The 16800-nt window shown below is 42.6% G+C and overlaps 2 protein-coding genes across 2 annotated transcripts in view; one reads left to right on the top strand and one right to left on the bottom strand.

Moving 5' to 3' along the window:
- LOC134209710 (uncharacterized) overlaps positions 1 to 13883 on the top strand; it is a 44992-nt gene extending 31109 nt beyond the window's left edge. Inside the window, exons 4-7 of the mRNA XM_062685721.1 lie at positions 30 to 221; positions 278 to 1406; positions 1467 to 1840; positions 13559 to 13883. Of these exons, the coding sequence (XP_062541705.1) occupies positions 30 to 221; positions 278 to 1406; positions 1467 to 1840; positions 13559 to 13818 (1955 nt within the window). The 3' untranslated portion in view covers positions 13819 to 13883. The remainder of the gene's footprint in view (positions 1 to 29; positions 222 to 277; positions 1407 to 1466; positions 1841 to 13558) is intronic.
- Positions 13884 to 13885: 2 nt separating this feature from the next.
- LOC134209711 (protocadherin Fat 4-like) lies at positions 13886 to 16566 on the bottom strand. The gene is made up of 4 exons (XM_062685722.1): positions 16439 to 16566; positions 14506 to 16378; positions 14137 to 14447; positions 13886 to 14076 (listed from the first exon to the last, which is right to left on the bottom strand). Exons 1-4 carry the CDS (start codon positions 16518 to 16520, stop codon positions 13886 to 13888), a joined length of 2457 nt encoding a protein of 818 aa, XP_062541706.1. The 5' UTR covers positions 16521 to 16566.
- Positions 16567 to 16800: the final 234 nt, after the last annotated feature.

Here is a 16800-nt window from a genome sequence, read left to right as displayed (position 1 = left end):
GAATGATCAAATCCATCTTTTTTTTACAGAACCATGTACAACCGATTGCACGGAATGTTATGATTGCTCTACAGGAGCCCCATTAGAAGACGTTCCCGTGTTCGAGTACGGAAACTACCGCTTCTTCATCAAATCTGACATCACAGGTCTGATCGGTACCGTAAAAGCTACCGTGAATGATCCTTCCGTAGCCTTGGAACATCGGGCGGTGATAAGCAACAGTAAGCTCACGATTTCTCATAAACTCTTCTCTCCAACTAACGTTTGCATTCCCTAGGCTACATCAGATCACGAATAACGCTCACTGTTGATGGTATTCTGCGAGTAGATCAAACGCTGATACCCGGGCAGTACAGTTTCCAAGTGACGGCGTTGCATCCTACATCCCAGAAGCAAACCTCCGTAAGCGTGTTGCTTGATGTGACTCAGGAACAGGAATGCCCAGCAGATCCGGACGCACCAAAAGTCACCACAGTTGAGAAGCTCCTTCATATAGTTTCGCTTCAGGAGGAATCACCGCACCTCAATATTTTCCCGTCGCAGTTGGGTTCATGCGAGTACAAACTGGTTGACGAAAACCCTTACCTTGACTACAGCTACTTTGAAATCGATTCGCAAACACATTGGCTCACATCGAGAAGCTTCGATCGTGAGAACACATCGCTTTTCGAAGGAATGACCGTACCGCAGTTTCAAGTTCGACTTCAACTGATTTGTCCAGAGCAAACTTCCGTTGAAACCCGTCGAACGAAACGATCACTAATTGAAACCGACGACCTGAACTACGCTCGGGACGTTACAGTTGTTCAAGTCGTAGTAACGGACGTCAACGATCACGAGCCACAGTTTATCGAGCCAGCTGCGTCCGCCAGTCCCTTCCACATAGGATTCCCCATTTCCACCATCGCATCTGGACTGATGCTTCCTCATCTAATCACCGTTCAAGCAGAAGACGCCGACGAAGGACTAAACGCAAAGGTTCGATACAGTTTGAGTTCTCAAAACTACTTCGCAGTAGAAGAAGAAACTGGAATTATTTATCCATTGAAAGAAGCTATAAGGTCGAACTCGGCGGTTATGATCACGGTAAGAGCAACCGATCGGGATGGAGCAAGCGATGGACTGTCGTCGATTGTTCAACTGAGCGTACATAGACTGGAAGAGGACAACCTGGTGGCAATGACCGTTCCAGGGCAAATCGATGGAGATGACTTAATACAGCAACTCAGCGCCAATGAGGAGAATATTCAACTCAGAGTTCTGTCACAGGCTAGGGTTTCGGAAGTTAGCGAAACTACCGACAGGAAGTTTGTACGACAGTCTTCTTTCGAAGACAGCATTATTCGCATGATAGTCTACGCTTTTAATGCGCAACATGAAGTGCAAAGCTCTGACACTATCATTCGGTAAGTTTATTATAGTTGAGATTGCAATTATATAGAAACTGACAGAGCTTTTTGAATTAGTGTTATCAAAGCCACAGCCGTCCCGACGAGCATCAGTGTGGACTCCTACTCCAATGTAGCATGCGCCAATGCCGAATGCAGCGAACGACAATCAAGTAGCGAAGACAATGTAGGACTCATAGCGGCGACCTCCGTTTTGGGAGCACTTTTCATTATTTCCGCAGGGGTGGCGATCTTCCTCTACCTTGGATTCGTTAGACCATTCAAATCTTCTACGGCGAATTCTTCGGACATTGTCCAGCTGGAAAACGATTTCGAAGTGTCACCACCACCGTCGCCACCGATGCTGGGGGTGGGGAAACAGCTGGCGACAAATGACTCCGACCAAGAGGACCGCAAGGATTCGATTCAAATTCTTGGCATCACTGACCAAGGTGAGTGTCGATAACATTTCGTAAGCCTCCGTTCGTTCACCAGTCAATTTCATCTAGTTTGCTTTTATGTCTTAGTTCAAGTTCGTATTCACGTTAAAGTTCTATTTTTGTCAAAGCGCTTCATTCTAATTTTCTCGCGAACTTTCGAACACATCAATGTCATTGTTTAAAATCTTGCCCTTAGTCGTCCTCAATCCTCATTCAAATTCAAAGTTTTTTTTTTCAAAAACCTACGAACCTAATTTTTTTACCGGGATCTCAGTGAAATGGTCAACTTTTACCGAGATTCGCACAGCCGTGCCCCAGCAAACATGTGTTTTGCCGAAATTTCTGTCAAAATTGCTGGAAATCAGCAAATAATTTACCGAAAATCAGCTAACAAACATGATTTTTGCCGAAATATCAGTTTTTTATTTTGCTGGCGCACGGCTGTGCGGATTTTTGCCGAGCTGCAGAAATAAAAACTAAGTGTGTACAATTATTCCTTCACTTCCGGCACATACCTCATTCATTCTTAAGTCATAGTTAATCTTGGAGCTCATCGTGTTGATTATACAGCACTAATACTGCTTTTCTGCGAAACTCCAACATAAGTCTGAACCACATAAGGATGAAAACTTCTAAGACTGTGCTCAAAAGACTGACCGGGGCCTTCCTTAGACGTGCGGTAAGTCTAGTCTGGTTTCAGTAGAGTTGCGATTCCCTTGGCTCCTTCTCTGCTTTTTCTTGTCGACGAACAAATTGTCCAAATCCTTAGAATTGTAAGAGCAACTTTGGTATAGCTGAAAGGTTTTGATTATTAACGGTTTGAACTGACTTTGAAGTCATACAAAAATGGTTGCAGAAACTGGATTGTGACTAAATCTGGTCACATATGAGTTGCAGTAACCTCTGTTGAATATGTGTGCTGCTAAGGTAGTCACCGCTTGTCCACTTCAAACCAAGTGGGTAAACTTTAACGGTTACTCCGAATTTGTCAGCCATCTTCGATTCAAACAAAGTTCTAGAAGCACCGCATCCATTAACGTACAAAGACATTGGAAAAAGGCGGAATAAAATGGCAAGTGTGGTAAATCTCAATCAGGTGGCCCTTCAAGCACATTTTCTCCTTCGTCTTGAGATGTTTCTCCTTACTTTGATGTCCAGCCTTTTCGTGAGAGGTCTCACTTCTCACTCCTCATTTATCACTTCTCACTGAGAAAAGACAAACGACTCTTCCGGCTGAATGATCCTTTCGGCCTAATTACCTTTTCGGCCAAATGACTTTCGGCTGAATGGGTTTCGGTCAAACGACCCTTCCCCGCGGTAATATTTGGAGTTGGTCACCATATCTGATTGTTGGAAATCGTCATAATAGCCATAACTGGTGCACGTTCACGGACAGCAGGGACTATGTCCAAGAGCTTGATCCCTCCCCAGGCCATCTGCGAGTTGTGACGCCTGCCTAGGATGTGGTGGGGTTTGACAGTGGGCCCTGTTAAACCTCTATAAAAAGCTGCATGTATCCGCAAGTAGGCTCCACCAAAGCGACCGTGTGCCGCTCAAAGCGCACAAGCCCAAGTCCTGATGTTAGGTGGGACGCTAAACAGCCCTGACACGACGGCCCTCCGACGAGACAGGAATAGCTGCGAAAGAAGCGCCAACGCGTGATTGGGTGGCAGTCAATTAAAGCAAGGATGTGCAACCTGAGGATAAAAGGCCGTTTTGTCAACTATAGCATCATCAACGTGCACTGCCCACACGAGGGGAGACCCGACGACGAGAAAGAAGCGTTCTATGCACAACTGGAGCAGACATACGATGGATGCCCACTGCGGGACGTCAAAATCGTCATCGGTGACATGAATGCTCAGGTAGGAAGGGAGGAAATGGATAGTCTGCATACCGTATCGAACGACAACGGCCAACGATGCATAAACTTTGCAGCCTCTCGCGGAATGGTAGTCCGAAGCACTTTCTTTCCTCGCAAGAATATCCCCAAGGCCACATGGAAATCACCTAATCAAGTAACGGAAAACCAAATCGACCACGTTCTAATCGACGGTAAACTCTTCTCTGACATCACGAACGTACGCACTTACCCCAGTACAATATTGAATCCGACCACTACCTCGTTGCAGTATGTCTGCGCTCAAAACTCTCGACGGTGTACAACACGCGTCGGAGTCGTCCGCCGCGGCTAAACATTGGGCGGCTACAAGACGGTATACTAGCACAAGACTACGCGCAGCAGCTGGAAGTGGCACTCCCAACGGAAGAGCAGAGAGGCGCAGCATCTCTTGAAGATGGCTGGAGAGATATTCGATCCGCCATTGGAAGCACCGCAACCGCTGCACTAGGCACGGTGGCTCCGGATCAGAGAAACGACTGGTATGACGCCGAATGTGAGCAGTTAGTTGAGGAGAAGAATACAGCATGGGCGAGATTGCTGCAACGCCGCATGAGGGCGAACGAGGCACGATACAGACGGGCGCGGAACAGACAAAACTCGATTTTCCGGAGGAAAAAGCGCCAGAAGGAAGAATGCGGGCTTGGTAGTTATATGGCTACTGGTTTTGCCTCATACGCAGGAGATCGTGGGTTCCATCCCAGGTCCGTTCCATTCTCCTACTTTGTATCTTTCTCTTTATTTCTCATGTATTAGCAATCGCTAGAACTGGAAATGGACTTCCATACCGTTTCCATTTCTATCCTTATACCTTCAGAAGCTGCTAGAATTTGGAAATGACCTAACAAATGTGATCACCAAGAGAGTTCGTGGGGCAGTACCAGCCGGGATTTATGGGTGAACGCTCTACCACAGACCAGGTGTTCGCCATACGTCAGGTATTGCAGAAATGCCGCGAATACAACGTGCCACACATCATCTATTTATAGACTTCAAAGCCGCGCACGATACAATCGATCGGGACCAGTTATGGCAGCTAATGCACGAAAACGGATTTCCGATTAAACTGAAACGGTTGATCAAGGCGACGATGGATCGGGTGATGTGCGTAGTTCGAGTTTCAGGGACATTCTCGAGTCCCTTCGAAACGCGCACAGGGTTACGGCAAGGTGATGGTCTTTCGTGTCTGCTATTCAACATCGCTTTGGAAGAGGTAATACGAAAGGCAGGGATCGACACGAGTGGTTAGATTTTCACGAAGTCCGTCCAGTTATTTGGTCTCACCGACGACATTGATATTATGGCACGTAACTTTGAGAGGATGGAGGAATCCTACATCAGACTGAAAAGCGAAGCAAAAAAGCAAATCGTAGAAGGATTTCAAATCAATCTGTCGAGGGATCCCGAAGTCAATCGTCGAGGGACTTCAAATTAATCCTCTAGGGATTTATAAATGAATCTTCCAGCGATTCCGAAGATAATCCTCCAGGAATGCTGAAGCAAATCGTCAAGGAATTCCGAAGCAAATCTCCGAACGATTTCGAAACAAATCTTCGAACGATTCGGGAGGGATTCCGAAGCAAAACAACGAGATATTCTGAAGCAAATCCTTCATGAATTATGAAGAGTATCCCCCATAGATTCCCAAAAGTATCCCTCAGCGATACTGAAAGGAATCCTTTTGGATTCCGGTTGGAATACTTCAATGATTCTGGAAGAAATTCTTCAGAGATTTTCAGAGAGAATTCTTCTCGGATTTTGATGGGAATTCCTCTCGGATTCTGATGAGAATCTCTTTCGGATGCAGATGGGAATTGTGGAGATTTTTATGCTGCTGGGCAAGCAAAATTCTGCTGGAAAACTGTCACTCCAGTCCGTGATGGCTGACCACATCCCAGCAAACACAAGATCGTATATCATAGCGAATAAGTGTACAAAGTGGAGGCCATATAGGTGCACTTTGCATGCAGTCAAATGGAGGAATACGCCTATATCGCCTCCACCTTGTACACTTATTCGCTAGCATATGCGACTTTGTGTTGGCTGGGATGCCTTTGACTGCTGGCGAAGTACCACGATTGCTTTAAATGCTATTTTGATGACTCTCCGTTGTTGTTCATATCAAGCGTACATCATACATCAGCATCAAATTTCAAATCAATCAGATATTGCCTTTTCATAATTAACACCAAGTGCAATTTTACTTCCACATAGGAATATTTCTCAGAAATGAGAAACAAGCTCAATTTTTTTCTAAGGAGAGCTAAGACCCCCCTAGCCCCCCCTTATTTACGCCAATGGATGTACCTAACCAGCTACCGAGAATAATCCAGGTGATGATTGTAATGTCAAAAAAGTCAAGAAGTCAGTCCGTGACGTTGGGTCAAGTCTTTTGATCAACCCTGCGTTCAGGTTCTTTTCGGAAAAGTTTTCAAACAAATACTTCTTGATGTCCATGTCAGATAAGTGGTTCAGAAAAAGTCAGAAAAAATGTTGCCTCTAACGTTTTGTTTTGATTTAAGTGGCTTAGGGTCATTTGGTTGAATGGCGTGTGGCCGAATGCCATTTGACCGAAAGGGTTATTTGGTCAAATTCCGTTTGGCTGAATAGTTTAAATATGTTTCCTTATTAAGTGTGTGAAGTCAGAAGTGAGATGTTCGAAGTGAGAAATGATTAGTGAGTAGTGAAAAGTAGAAGTGAGTAGTGATAAGTGAGAAAGGAGATGTTCGACGTAAGTAGTGAATAGTGAGAAGTAGGAAGTTTGTAGTGGAAATTATGAAGTGAGAAATGAGTAGTGTGAAGTTTTATGTAAGGAGTGAGATGTGAGATGATCGTCAGAGCTTTCAGTTTTCAGCTTTAAGTTTTCACTTCTCACTTCTCTTTTTTAACTTTCACATATCACTTATCACTTCTCATTTCTCATTTCTCACTTCTCACTTCTCACCTCTCACTTTTCACTTTTCACTTTTCACTTTTTACTTTCCACTTATCACTTCTCATTAATTACTCTTCACTACTCGTAATCGGAGGTTAATTGTTTTTACTTTTTACCATTTAAGTCTGTAGGCAATTTTCGGTTTGGAAACCGACTTCCTTGGGCATAAAAGTATCATCGTGCTAGCCTCATGATATACGAATGCAAAAATGGTAACCTAGTTTAGAAACCTTGCAGTTAATAACTGTGGAAGTGCTTAATGAACACTAAGCTGCGAGGCGGCTCTGTCCCAGTGTGGGGATGTAATGCCAATAAGAAGAAGAAGGGAAGAATCAGAATCTAAAAGTTAGAAACGAATAATGAAAAGGGAGTTAACAAAAGTAAAAAGAGAGAGTTAGGTGTAAAAAGATATTTAAAGCGTGTATTGGAACTAAAGTTTTCGTTTCAAGTTTGTGGCTGCGAAATATGTTGGGAAAGAACAATAAATAATATGAAGTGAAGAAGCAACAAGAAATAATTGAATGGGAAAAATTAAGTAGATAGGAAACCAGAAGCAGAAAGTAAAAAGAAATTAAAAAAAAAACATTTATTTGTGCGGTTGATTCATTGTATCATTGACGCACGGTGCCCCCAGAAGCGAATATTATCGCACTTTCATGAACCTCCGTGGTTTTCTCACGAAAAGAAAGCTTAGAGCACCAGGAAAAGGCTACGGGATGTTTTAAAATCTTTCATCGGTGAAATTTTGAATACGACATTCCACTGAAAGAGCTTAATTTTTTTCCCTATTTTAAAATTGTATGGCTTTTCCCATATACATACGTGTTAGCTGCAAAAAGTAAATATATTGTGCTTACCTTTTCAATAGTAATTAAATCAACTATTTTTGAAATGCCAGTAGCAATACGAAATCTTCCAAATAAATTAATGTTCTTCGACATTCGGGTAATGTGTCCAGCCCACGAAGGTCTGTCATACATTACGATTGGTTGAACTATAAATCTCATGGAACAATAGTGCTGGACGCGTAAGTTTTTGCACTTAATTGCACAGTTTACTCTCCAGATTAGACAATCCAATTTTTTCATGGTAATAAACCCATATGTCAAGACATGTTATGATATTAAGTAAATGATATGTTCCCAATAGTCATGAAGATCGATCATGAAAAGCACCGCAACTTAGCTTGCGTTCTGTGTTAGGAAAGGAGATCATCTTATATTATATGTGCAAATGCCATTTCAATACTGCATTATCACGATAAATTCAACGAATTTTATTGGATAATAGGTATTGTAAGAAAATTGTTACATGTACTCATAATAATTTAAAACAAGCATAAAATATTTGCTTTCCTAATGCATCAGTAATTGTCAAAGCCTGAGCACAAATATGAAAAATTACAATTCACTGGTCACAAAAAACTAGCAAAAGACTCGCAATCGGTACACGGTAAGCTTAGCAAGTTCTATTGTTCAACACTGAAAATATCGCATTTCAATCATTCTAAAATTTGTCCAAAAGCGAACAATAGCGAAAAGACATCATCATTATTCTTATTTTTGGCGTTTATTACTCAGCTGCATTCCATCCAAATTACTTGATTTTTGAAATATGGCTTATTTCAATACACGGAGAAACTCGTTTACTCATTAATAGGTACTTTCCTTCTAAGGGAAAGTTTACCCATTTCGAGAGAGTAAGTGGATCTATTCATTTAAGTGTGTGATACTAGCCATGTTCTAAAAATCAAGTAATTTGGATGGAATAACTTGCTAAGCTTACCGTGTAAAGATTGCATAGGTATTGAGTTTTTTTGCTACGGGTTGTCTGGATTATTGGGCCAAACTACCCCGGTGAGGTGCTTGAATGTTGCTCTCGTTTTATCATGGGAAAGAAAGGGAAAACTAATCAAATTTTGAGTAAATTTTGTTGCGATATTCTCAGTAAGTATTTTGAACTCAAGTTTTGGGTTGATTTATCTGTCCGTTTAGGTTTTCGTAACCAGTGATATGTTTTTATATAGTCATTCAATTTTACATCTTTGTGCTCAGGCAATTACTGATGCATTTAGAAAGCGAATATTTTATGCTTGTTTTAATTTATTATGTTTACATGTCACACTTTACTTAGAATCTCTTTTATCCCATAAAATTCGTTGAATTTATCGTGACAATGCGATAGTGAATTGGCATTTACACACATCTTTTATTAGGATTTCCTTTCCAAACACAGAACTTAAACTAAGTTCGGGGGCTCTTCGTGATCGATGTTGTTCCATGAGATTTATAATTCGACAGGTGGGTGGCGCGACGCCATGTTATTGCAGCCAACATCTCAATGTCAGATTTATGGTTATATTTGTGTTGTTTACCATTATCCCATTTGATCCAGAAATGTCAGTGGGGACCAGTCGCGTGATGTTGGTTGCAAAACAAACCCATTGTGCGAGATATGGATGACACCCACCTGTAGTTCGACCAATCTTAATGTATGACAGACCTACGTGGGCTAGACACATTACCCGAATGTCGAAGAACATTAATTTATTTGGAAGATTTCGTATTGCTACTGGCATTTCAAAAATAGTTGATTTAATTACTATTGAAAAGGTAAGCACTATATATTTATATTTTGCAGCTAACATGTATGTATATGGGAAAAACCATACAATTTTAAAATAGGGCGTATTCAAAATTTCACCGATGAAAGATTTTAAAACACCCCGTATCCTTTTCCTAGTGCTCTAAGCTTTCTTTTCGTGAGAAAACCACGGAGGTTCATGAAAGTGCGATAATATTCGCGTCTGGGGGCACCGTGTGACGCTAAAAGTCCTAATTCACTGAAACCAAATCGTGTAAAAGGGTGTAAAAGGAAATGAAAATTAGACCTAATGTGGAGGATGAAAAAGCAAAATTAAAAACACAAGGTAAGAAAGAATTAAAAACGACTTGAATATAAACAAATAGAAAATCAGATGAAGGAAAGGCAAAGTTAGGGGCCCTCCTTAGCCTTAGTGGTTCAGTTCGATTCCCAGTGCCGGTCTAGACAATTTTCGGATTGGAGATTAGAAAGCTGAATGAAGAAGAAAGATGAAAGAGATTAGAAAGAAGTAAAGTATTGAGCAAAAAAGGGAAACATGCATTTGTTGAAAAAGGAAAAGAAGAGTTTGGTTCGGGAGCTCTACCTTTAGAAGGCTTATGCTAGCTCCGATGATGATGAAAACAACCTTATTCATCGTATCTAATGAATTTTTGAATTACCGCTCGTTCCACCCCCCAAGACAAAAATGAATAAGTGAATAAGCTATCAACAATCATAGACGACAATACCAAGCACAAAATAATAGATGAACAACTAAAATTGAATAACTATCCAAAATCACTACGCAACAGACTACAGAACCAAATGAATGAAAGAAATGATAGCTCAAATACCGGAACAGTTGATAACGGAGACCTGGAATATACTTACCGATCAATAGCATACATACCTCACCTGTCGAACCGAGTCGACAAGGAAATAAAACGGAACTACAAAAACATACATCACAACAATTACCTCTCCATGTTTGTTGCAAATAAAATGGAACGCAACAATGTCTTTATCCTCTGCAGATGAGGACAAAGAGTTATCGCTATTCTCTTTTGTTGCTTGTTTTTTGCATTTTCCAGCGACAATTACATTCCTTGATTAGCCGAGTGTGTAAAAATGGAAAAAGGGGAGAAAATGAAAACAAGAAGTAATTAACAGGAAAAAAAAATAAGGAGCACAAACAGAAGCAAGGAAAAACAAGAAAAAGAAAGAATGAAAAAGCAACAAAAACAGAAAAAAGAAAGTCGGAAAAGGAAAAAAAATATTTTTTTTTACTTTATTTAAGTGTTTTATTTTTAATAATAATTAGATTAAACGCGTAAAAATGGAAAGTATAAAAAATACAAAGAAGGAAAATAGTATGAAAAAGCTAGGAATAAAAACGAAGAAGTTATATTTGAAAAAGAATAAAGAATAGTGAATAAAAGATAAACAAAAAAAATGCAAAACGAAAACTAGAAAGAAACTGCGAGAGAAAAGGCACATATAAGAAATAATGAATACAAAAAACAAACAAAGCATATTAAGAAAAATTAGATTATTACTAACGTATAAAGAATGAAAAGAGAGGAAAGGAAAATAAACAAGAAAGAAGAAATATGAAAGAGAGAAGTAAGAAGGAAGAAGGAAGGATATAGGAATTTTAGCCCTGCAAGCCAGCTTTAAAAAAAAACTCAAACTGCAAATCTCTCAACTTCATCGGGAGCACACGCATACTCGCCGATGTGCTCAAGCACCGTGGATTCGGCATCGTAGCGCTGCAGGAGGTTTGTTGGAAGGGATCAATGGAGCGAACGTTTAGAGGTAATCATACCATCCACCAGAGCTGCGGCAACACACACGAGCTGGGAACAGCTCCTTAGTGATGGACGATATGCAAAGGCGCGTGATCGGGTGGTGGCCGATCAATGAGGGAATGTGCAGGTTGAGGATCAAAGGCCGGTTCTTCAACTTCAGCATAATCAACGTCCATAGTCCATAGTTCCAACACAGCCTTCCGTATCGGTATACTTGAGGATCACTACTGCAGACAGAATCACAAATCGAACACGTTCTTATTGATGGACGGCACTTCTCCGACATTATCGACGTCAGGACATATCGTGGCGCTAAAATCGACTCTGACCACTATCTGGTGATGGTTAAACTGCGCCCAAAACTACAATGTTCGGTTCCGACGACCGCCGTGGTACGACCTAGAGCGACTGAAGCAACCTGATGTCGCCACTGCATACGCGCAGTATCTCGAGGAAGCGTTGCCGGAAGAGGCTTGATGGGCCCATCTTGAGGACTGCTGGAGTACAGTCAAAGCAGCCATTAACGACGCAGCGGAGAACAACGTCGGGTATATGGGACGCAGTCGACGGAACGATTGGTTCGACAAAGAGTGCAGACAGATTCTGGAGGAGAAGGACGCAGCGCGGGCGGTCGCGCTGCAGCAAGGCGGCAGAACGTGGAACGTTATAGACAGAAGTGGAGACAGCAGACCCGCCTTTTTCAGGAGAAGAAACGCCGCCTGGAAGAAGCGGAGTGCGAGGAGATGGAACAGTTGTGCCGTTCTCAAGAAACACGCAAGTTCTATCAGAAGCTCAATTTAATGCATCCCGCATAGGCTTCGCGCCGCGAGCCGAAATGTGCCGGGATAAGGATGGGAGCATCTTGATGGACGAACGTGTGGTGATCGAAAGGTGGAAGCAGCACTACGAGGAACATTTGAATGGCGCTGAGAGTACAGGCAGTGAAAGTCAAGGCAGCGGAGGAGATGACTACGTCTGTTCAGCGGACGATGGAAGCCAACCAGCCCTAACCTTGAGGGAAATTAAGGATGCCATCTAGTAGCTAAAGACCAATAAAGCAGCTGGTATGGATGGTATCGGAGCTGAGCTCATCAAGATGGGTTCGGAAAAGCTAGCCACTTGCCTGCACAAATTGATAGTCAGAATCTGGGAAACTGAACAGCTACCGGAGGAGTGGAAATAAGGGGTTATATGCCCTTTCTACAAGAAAGGCGACAAGCTGGAGTGTGAGAACTTTCGAGCGATCACCATCCTTAATGCCGCCTACAAAGTGATATCCCAGATCATCTTCCGTCGTCTGTCACCATTAGTGAATGAGTTCGTGGGAAGTTATCAAATGAACGGCAAGTCCTTCAAAAATGCCGTGAATACCAGGTCCCAACGCACCATCTGTTCGTTGATTTCAAGGCGGCATACGACAGTATAGACCGCATAGAGCTATGGAAAATTATGGACGAGAACAGCTTCCCTGGGAAGCTTACCAGACTGATCAAAGCAACGGTGGATGGTGTGCAAAACTGTGTGAAGATTTCGGGCGAACACTCCAGTTCGTTCGAATCGCGCCGGGGACTAAAACAAGGTGATGGCCTTTCGTGCCTGTTGTTCAAAATTGCCCTAGAAGGTGTCATGCGGAGAGCAGAGTGTAACATCCGGAGTACGATTTACAACAGATCCAGTCACGGATGACATGGACATTCTCGGCCGAACATTTGCAAAGGTGGCAGAACCCTACACCCGCCTGAAACGTGAAGCAACAAAAGTTGGACTGGTGGTGAATGCGTCAAAGACAAAGTACATGCTTGTGAGCGGAACCGAGTGCGACAGGGCCCGCCTGGGAAGCAGTGTTACGATAGACGGGATCCCTTCGAGGTTGTCGAGGAATTCGTCTACCTCGGATCCTTGCTAACGGCTGATAACAATGTTAGTCGTGAAATACGAAGGCGCATCATCTGTGGAAGTCGGGCCTACTACGGGCTCCAGAAGAAACTGCGGTCAAAGAGATTCGCCATCGCACCAAATGTGTCATGTACAAGACGCTAATAAGACCGGTTGTCCTCTACAGCAATTTAGAAATTTTACTCACTTTCAGTTGGAATTGGAACAACTCAAATGTTGAAAGCAATCAGGGCCTGATTTAAAGGGGGTCTGGAGAAGCCATGGCGTTTTTCGTACATTTAGGCGCGCCCGACTTCTAGTGAAGTCCGCCCCTAAGTACTCGTCATACAATCCTAGTACACGTCATATTTCACATCTAACTCCATATTCTTGCCTGTCTTTTACAAATGCTTTTGGCTGAAGGCTTCGATGGTTTATATCCCTTTGATTGAAACCGCTGATTGAAGTCGTTATACAAATTCTGTTTCAAATTGCTCTCATAGTTCATATTTTTACTTAAGTACATACTTAATAATTTATTGATTCAAGACTTGTATTATTTCAAAATGAAACCTTTGACGATAATTCGTCGAATTATACTACAGCAATATTATATTTATATTTTACAGAATCGGAAGACTCCACAGTGCCCTCATCCCGGCTAGCTCGGTCGCTGGACGAGCGCCTCGAAAAAGCGGACGGATTCGGTACCGTTTCCTCGAGGGGCACCATCGAAGATTCGTCATCCCTGTCGGCGCAGAACGAACCTCGAAATGTCAGGTTCAACGAACTGGTCGAGCGAATAGAGGTCGTCGAACATCATCCGGAGGATAAAGCGCACAAAATAGATCTGGAAGATGACGACTCGGTCTACAGCGAACGACTGTAGGGTTGTTTGTGTTTATTAAAAGCCACTAGATAGGAATATTTTTATAATAAAGAAATTATCGTTAACACTAGAGAACTTCAATCCGCTCGACTTCCTCGCTGAAACGAATCGACTTCTTCCGCTGGTGTGGTTCATTGGTTTGTGACTCCACATAAGGTGCTTGCGGATCCACGGCCGCCTCTTCGTCTTCATCAATGATCATCATATCCGAAAGAGATCTCACCAAACGATTGCTACGAGAAACGCTGTCCGTTGAATCTGGAAACATCGGCGGATGTTAAGAATTATTCATTAGAAATTCCGTGAAATGGATCTTACTATCAACGGTGACTCCGCCGAGTTGTTTTCTCTTCGCCGGTGGAGTCGATCCAGCATTAAGATATGGGTTATCCACGAATTCGTTCTCCGAATGGTTTGAAAATATATCAGGGGTTGCCAGCAGACGCCATTTGAACCATAAGTAAGCGGAAAGTGCACTGGTGGCAACAAACAGCACGATGAATACCGACATTACTATTATGTAAGGATACACAATGCAGTCACCCCTGCCATGATTATCAGTATTTTTGTTCGGATAGCGCAGTTCTTCCAAATCAGAAACCTGCAGGTTGGTGAATGACTCCAATGCCCTGAAAAAATGTTCAACTGTTCATCGAATTCCAACAGATTTTTTTTTAGTCAACAAACTTTGCAAGTTGTTCGGAAGAAATGAGATTATGGTCCTCATCAAAAGCGACAACAATTATCCGTTGAACAGAGTTTGAAGATTGCTGTTTTTTATTAGTCGCTCCTAAGGAAGTGTATCCTCCACTAATGACCCGTATGGTCAGGGCGCTCTGAGATTGGGCTTCTTCAATGGCCTGTGCCAATTGAGTTTCGTTAACGTTTTCCATCTGCAGAATGGACATCTGATACGGCAAGGCTGGAACTACGCGGATCGTCAACTTGGAAACATTTCCATCCTCTGCGCCATCACGATCGGTGGCAACAATCTCCAATTCAACGGGTTCTTCATTGTAGAATGCGTTCTTCAAAGGGTAGACAACCCCGCTTTGCGGATTGATACCGAAGTGAGCATTCTCAGTCATACTGAAACGAATAATAGCGTTCAAACCGGCATCTAAGTCTCGCGCCACCACTTGTAGTAGTTTTGACGGTAGTAACCGTTCCGAAAGTCGTGCAACTGGGAAGGCAAATACGTCACCATGGACTGGAAATGTAAACTCCGGTGAATTGTCATTGATATCGTCAACAACTATATTGAGGTATGTGGCATCTACGGAGTACGGGATATCGTCAACGAACACTGGAGGTGGAAGGGCTTCGTTTCCAGAAGTTTGACATTTTAGTTGCAAAACAAGTTGAAATTGAGGCGGATCAACACTTGCGAACAATTCGGCATCCTCCCTGTTAAACTTGGATGCCGTAATCCATCCTGTAGATTCATTAACGTTAAAAATCCTTTCAGTGCGATTTGGTAGCTCGTGAATAATCTCATATGTGCATTCATCCAATTTACCAGGAAACACTTGCTCATGCACCCGTTCTTCTTCTAAATGAACGATACTCAATGTTTTCTTCACTGTGTTCACATTTGATTCACCCGTTAATGATTCTTTTAAATCTATCAAAACAACACACTCAGCCTTCTGCCCAGACCGACTCGCCTCCACAACCACACTCAAAAAGAACTTTCCCTTGGGCGGTTTTGGTTCTCTGTTCACAATCACCAAAGCTTTGCTTTTATCTTCTTCGACACTAATCCGAAAATAAGCTGCATCTTCACCCACAAGCCTGTATTCTACATCACCATGCACCGTTTGCGGTACCAATTCCACTACGATTTCATTCCCCACTTCTTCACTAAAATCCTCGCTGATGAACGTTCGTTGAAACACCGGTGGATCATCGTACTCGATGGTCAAATCCGGAGTAATCTTCAACATCGCCGACGAGCTCTTCGCCGGAACACCCAGATCGGTTCCCAAAATCTGCAGCTCAATCGCTCCCGGAAGCCTAAGAATCTGTTCTTTCAATCGCACAATCCCTCGAGACTCTTTAAAGCCGTTCTTCACCGATTCTACCCTTAGGTATGGATTCTCATCGATCGTGAAGTTGACCTCATTGTGCACCAGATCGTAATCTATTGCAGTAATCCCTTTTCCACCGTCGATGAATGGACTTAAGTCGAAGTTTTTTGGCAGTGGCAACGGTACAGTCACGTCATACTGACTGCGGGAGAACTCCGGGGCATGGTTGTTTGCCTCCAGAAGATTCTGGTAGTAACTACCGGTCAACGTTCCCGACGTGCAGGTGAATATAATCGACATATGAATACGGATTTCAACTTCCAATTTTTCATAGTTGACAAATTCTTCCGTGGTGGAGAAAATGAGCTGATCACCCTCAACGTTTACCGCGATGTAGTCATTGTCTGATCTAACCGAAACGGTGTTTGCGACAGTGAATTGGGCAACAATTTCGTTGGCCCGCGTGGTTAGATCCAAGAAATGTGAGTCATTGTAGTACCGTGGGAATGTGTAGCTGTCCGAAGCGCAATCTGTGGGTGAAATCAGTTGTGATGAAGCTCAGGTGGAACTAAAATCAGTCAAATACGTACTCTGCGATGATACCAGGGGGCTAGTGAAAAACAGCAAATCCCACCCTAAAACCAGAATAACAATACTGCAAAATGTGTTCATTTCTCGAACGAAAATATGAATGATGCTAATCGATATTCGATTTACAACTGATTGGATAGAGCGAAAGTCGTAGAGAAAGTTAGCAGCCAGTGCTACATGTACTGATAAAGAGCTCAAGTGCTTTTTATCATTCATAAGTCAAGTGCGGACGGGATTTTCTATTGGTTATAAGTTGAAAATGTTTCAGTTTCCAATTAGCGATTTCACACACTTAGTACAAGGGCATCTGACACAGTGTTGAAACAATGTAATCGCTTATCATTTGACTAATTTCTCTAGA

This window comes from Armigeres subalbatus, chromosome 2 (genome assembly GCF_024139115.2).
Source record: "Armigeres subalbatus isolate Guangzhou_Male chromosome 2, GZ_Asu_2, whole genome shotgun sequence".
Lineage (NCBI taxonomy): Eukaryota > Metazoa > Arthropoda > Insecta > Diptera > Culicidae > Armigeres > Armigeres subalbatus.
The sequence above is the reverse complement of the archived record's forward strand: the minus strand, read 5'-3'. Positions and strand labels throughout refer to the sequence as shown.

Coding starts and splice junctions, on each gene's coding strand:
- LOC134209711 (XM_062685722.1), bottom strand. CDS start 16,520: ATGAACACATTTTGCAGTATTGTTATTCTGGTTTTAGGGTGGGATTTG. Junction 14,448..14,505: donor TCTTCCGAACAACTTGCAAA/GTTTGTTGACTA, acceptor ACATTTTTTCAG/GGCATTGGAGTCATTCACCA. Junction 14,077..14,136: donor CGGCGGAGTCACCGTTGATA/GTAAGATCCATT, acceptor CGATGTTTCCAG/ATTCAACGGACAGCGTTTCT.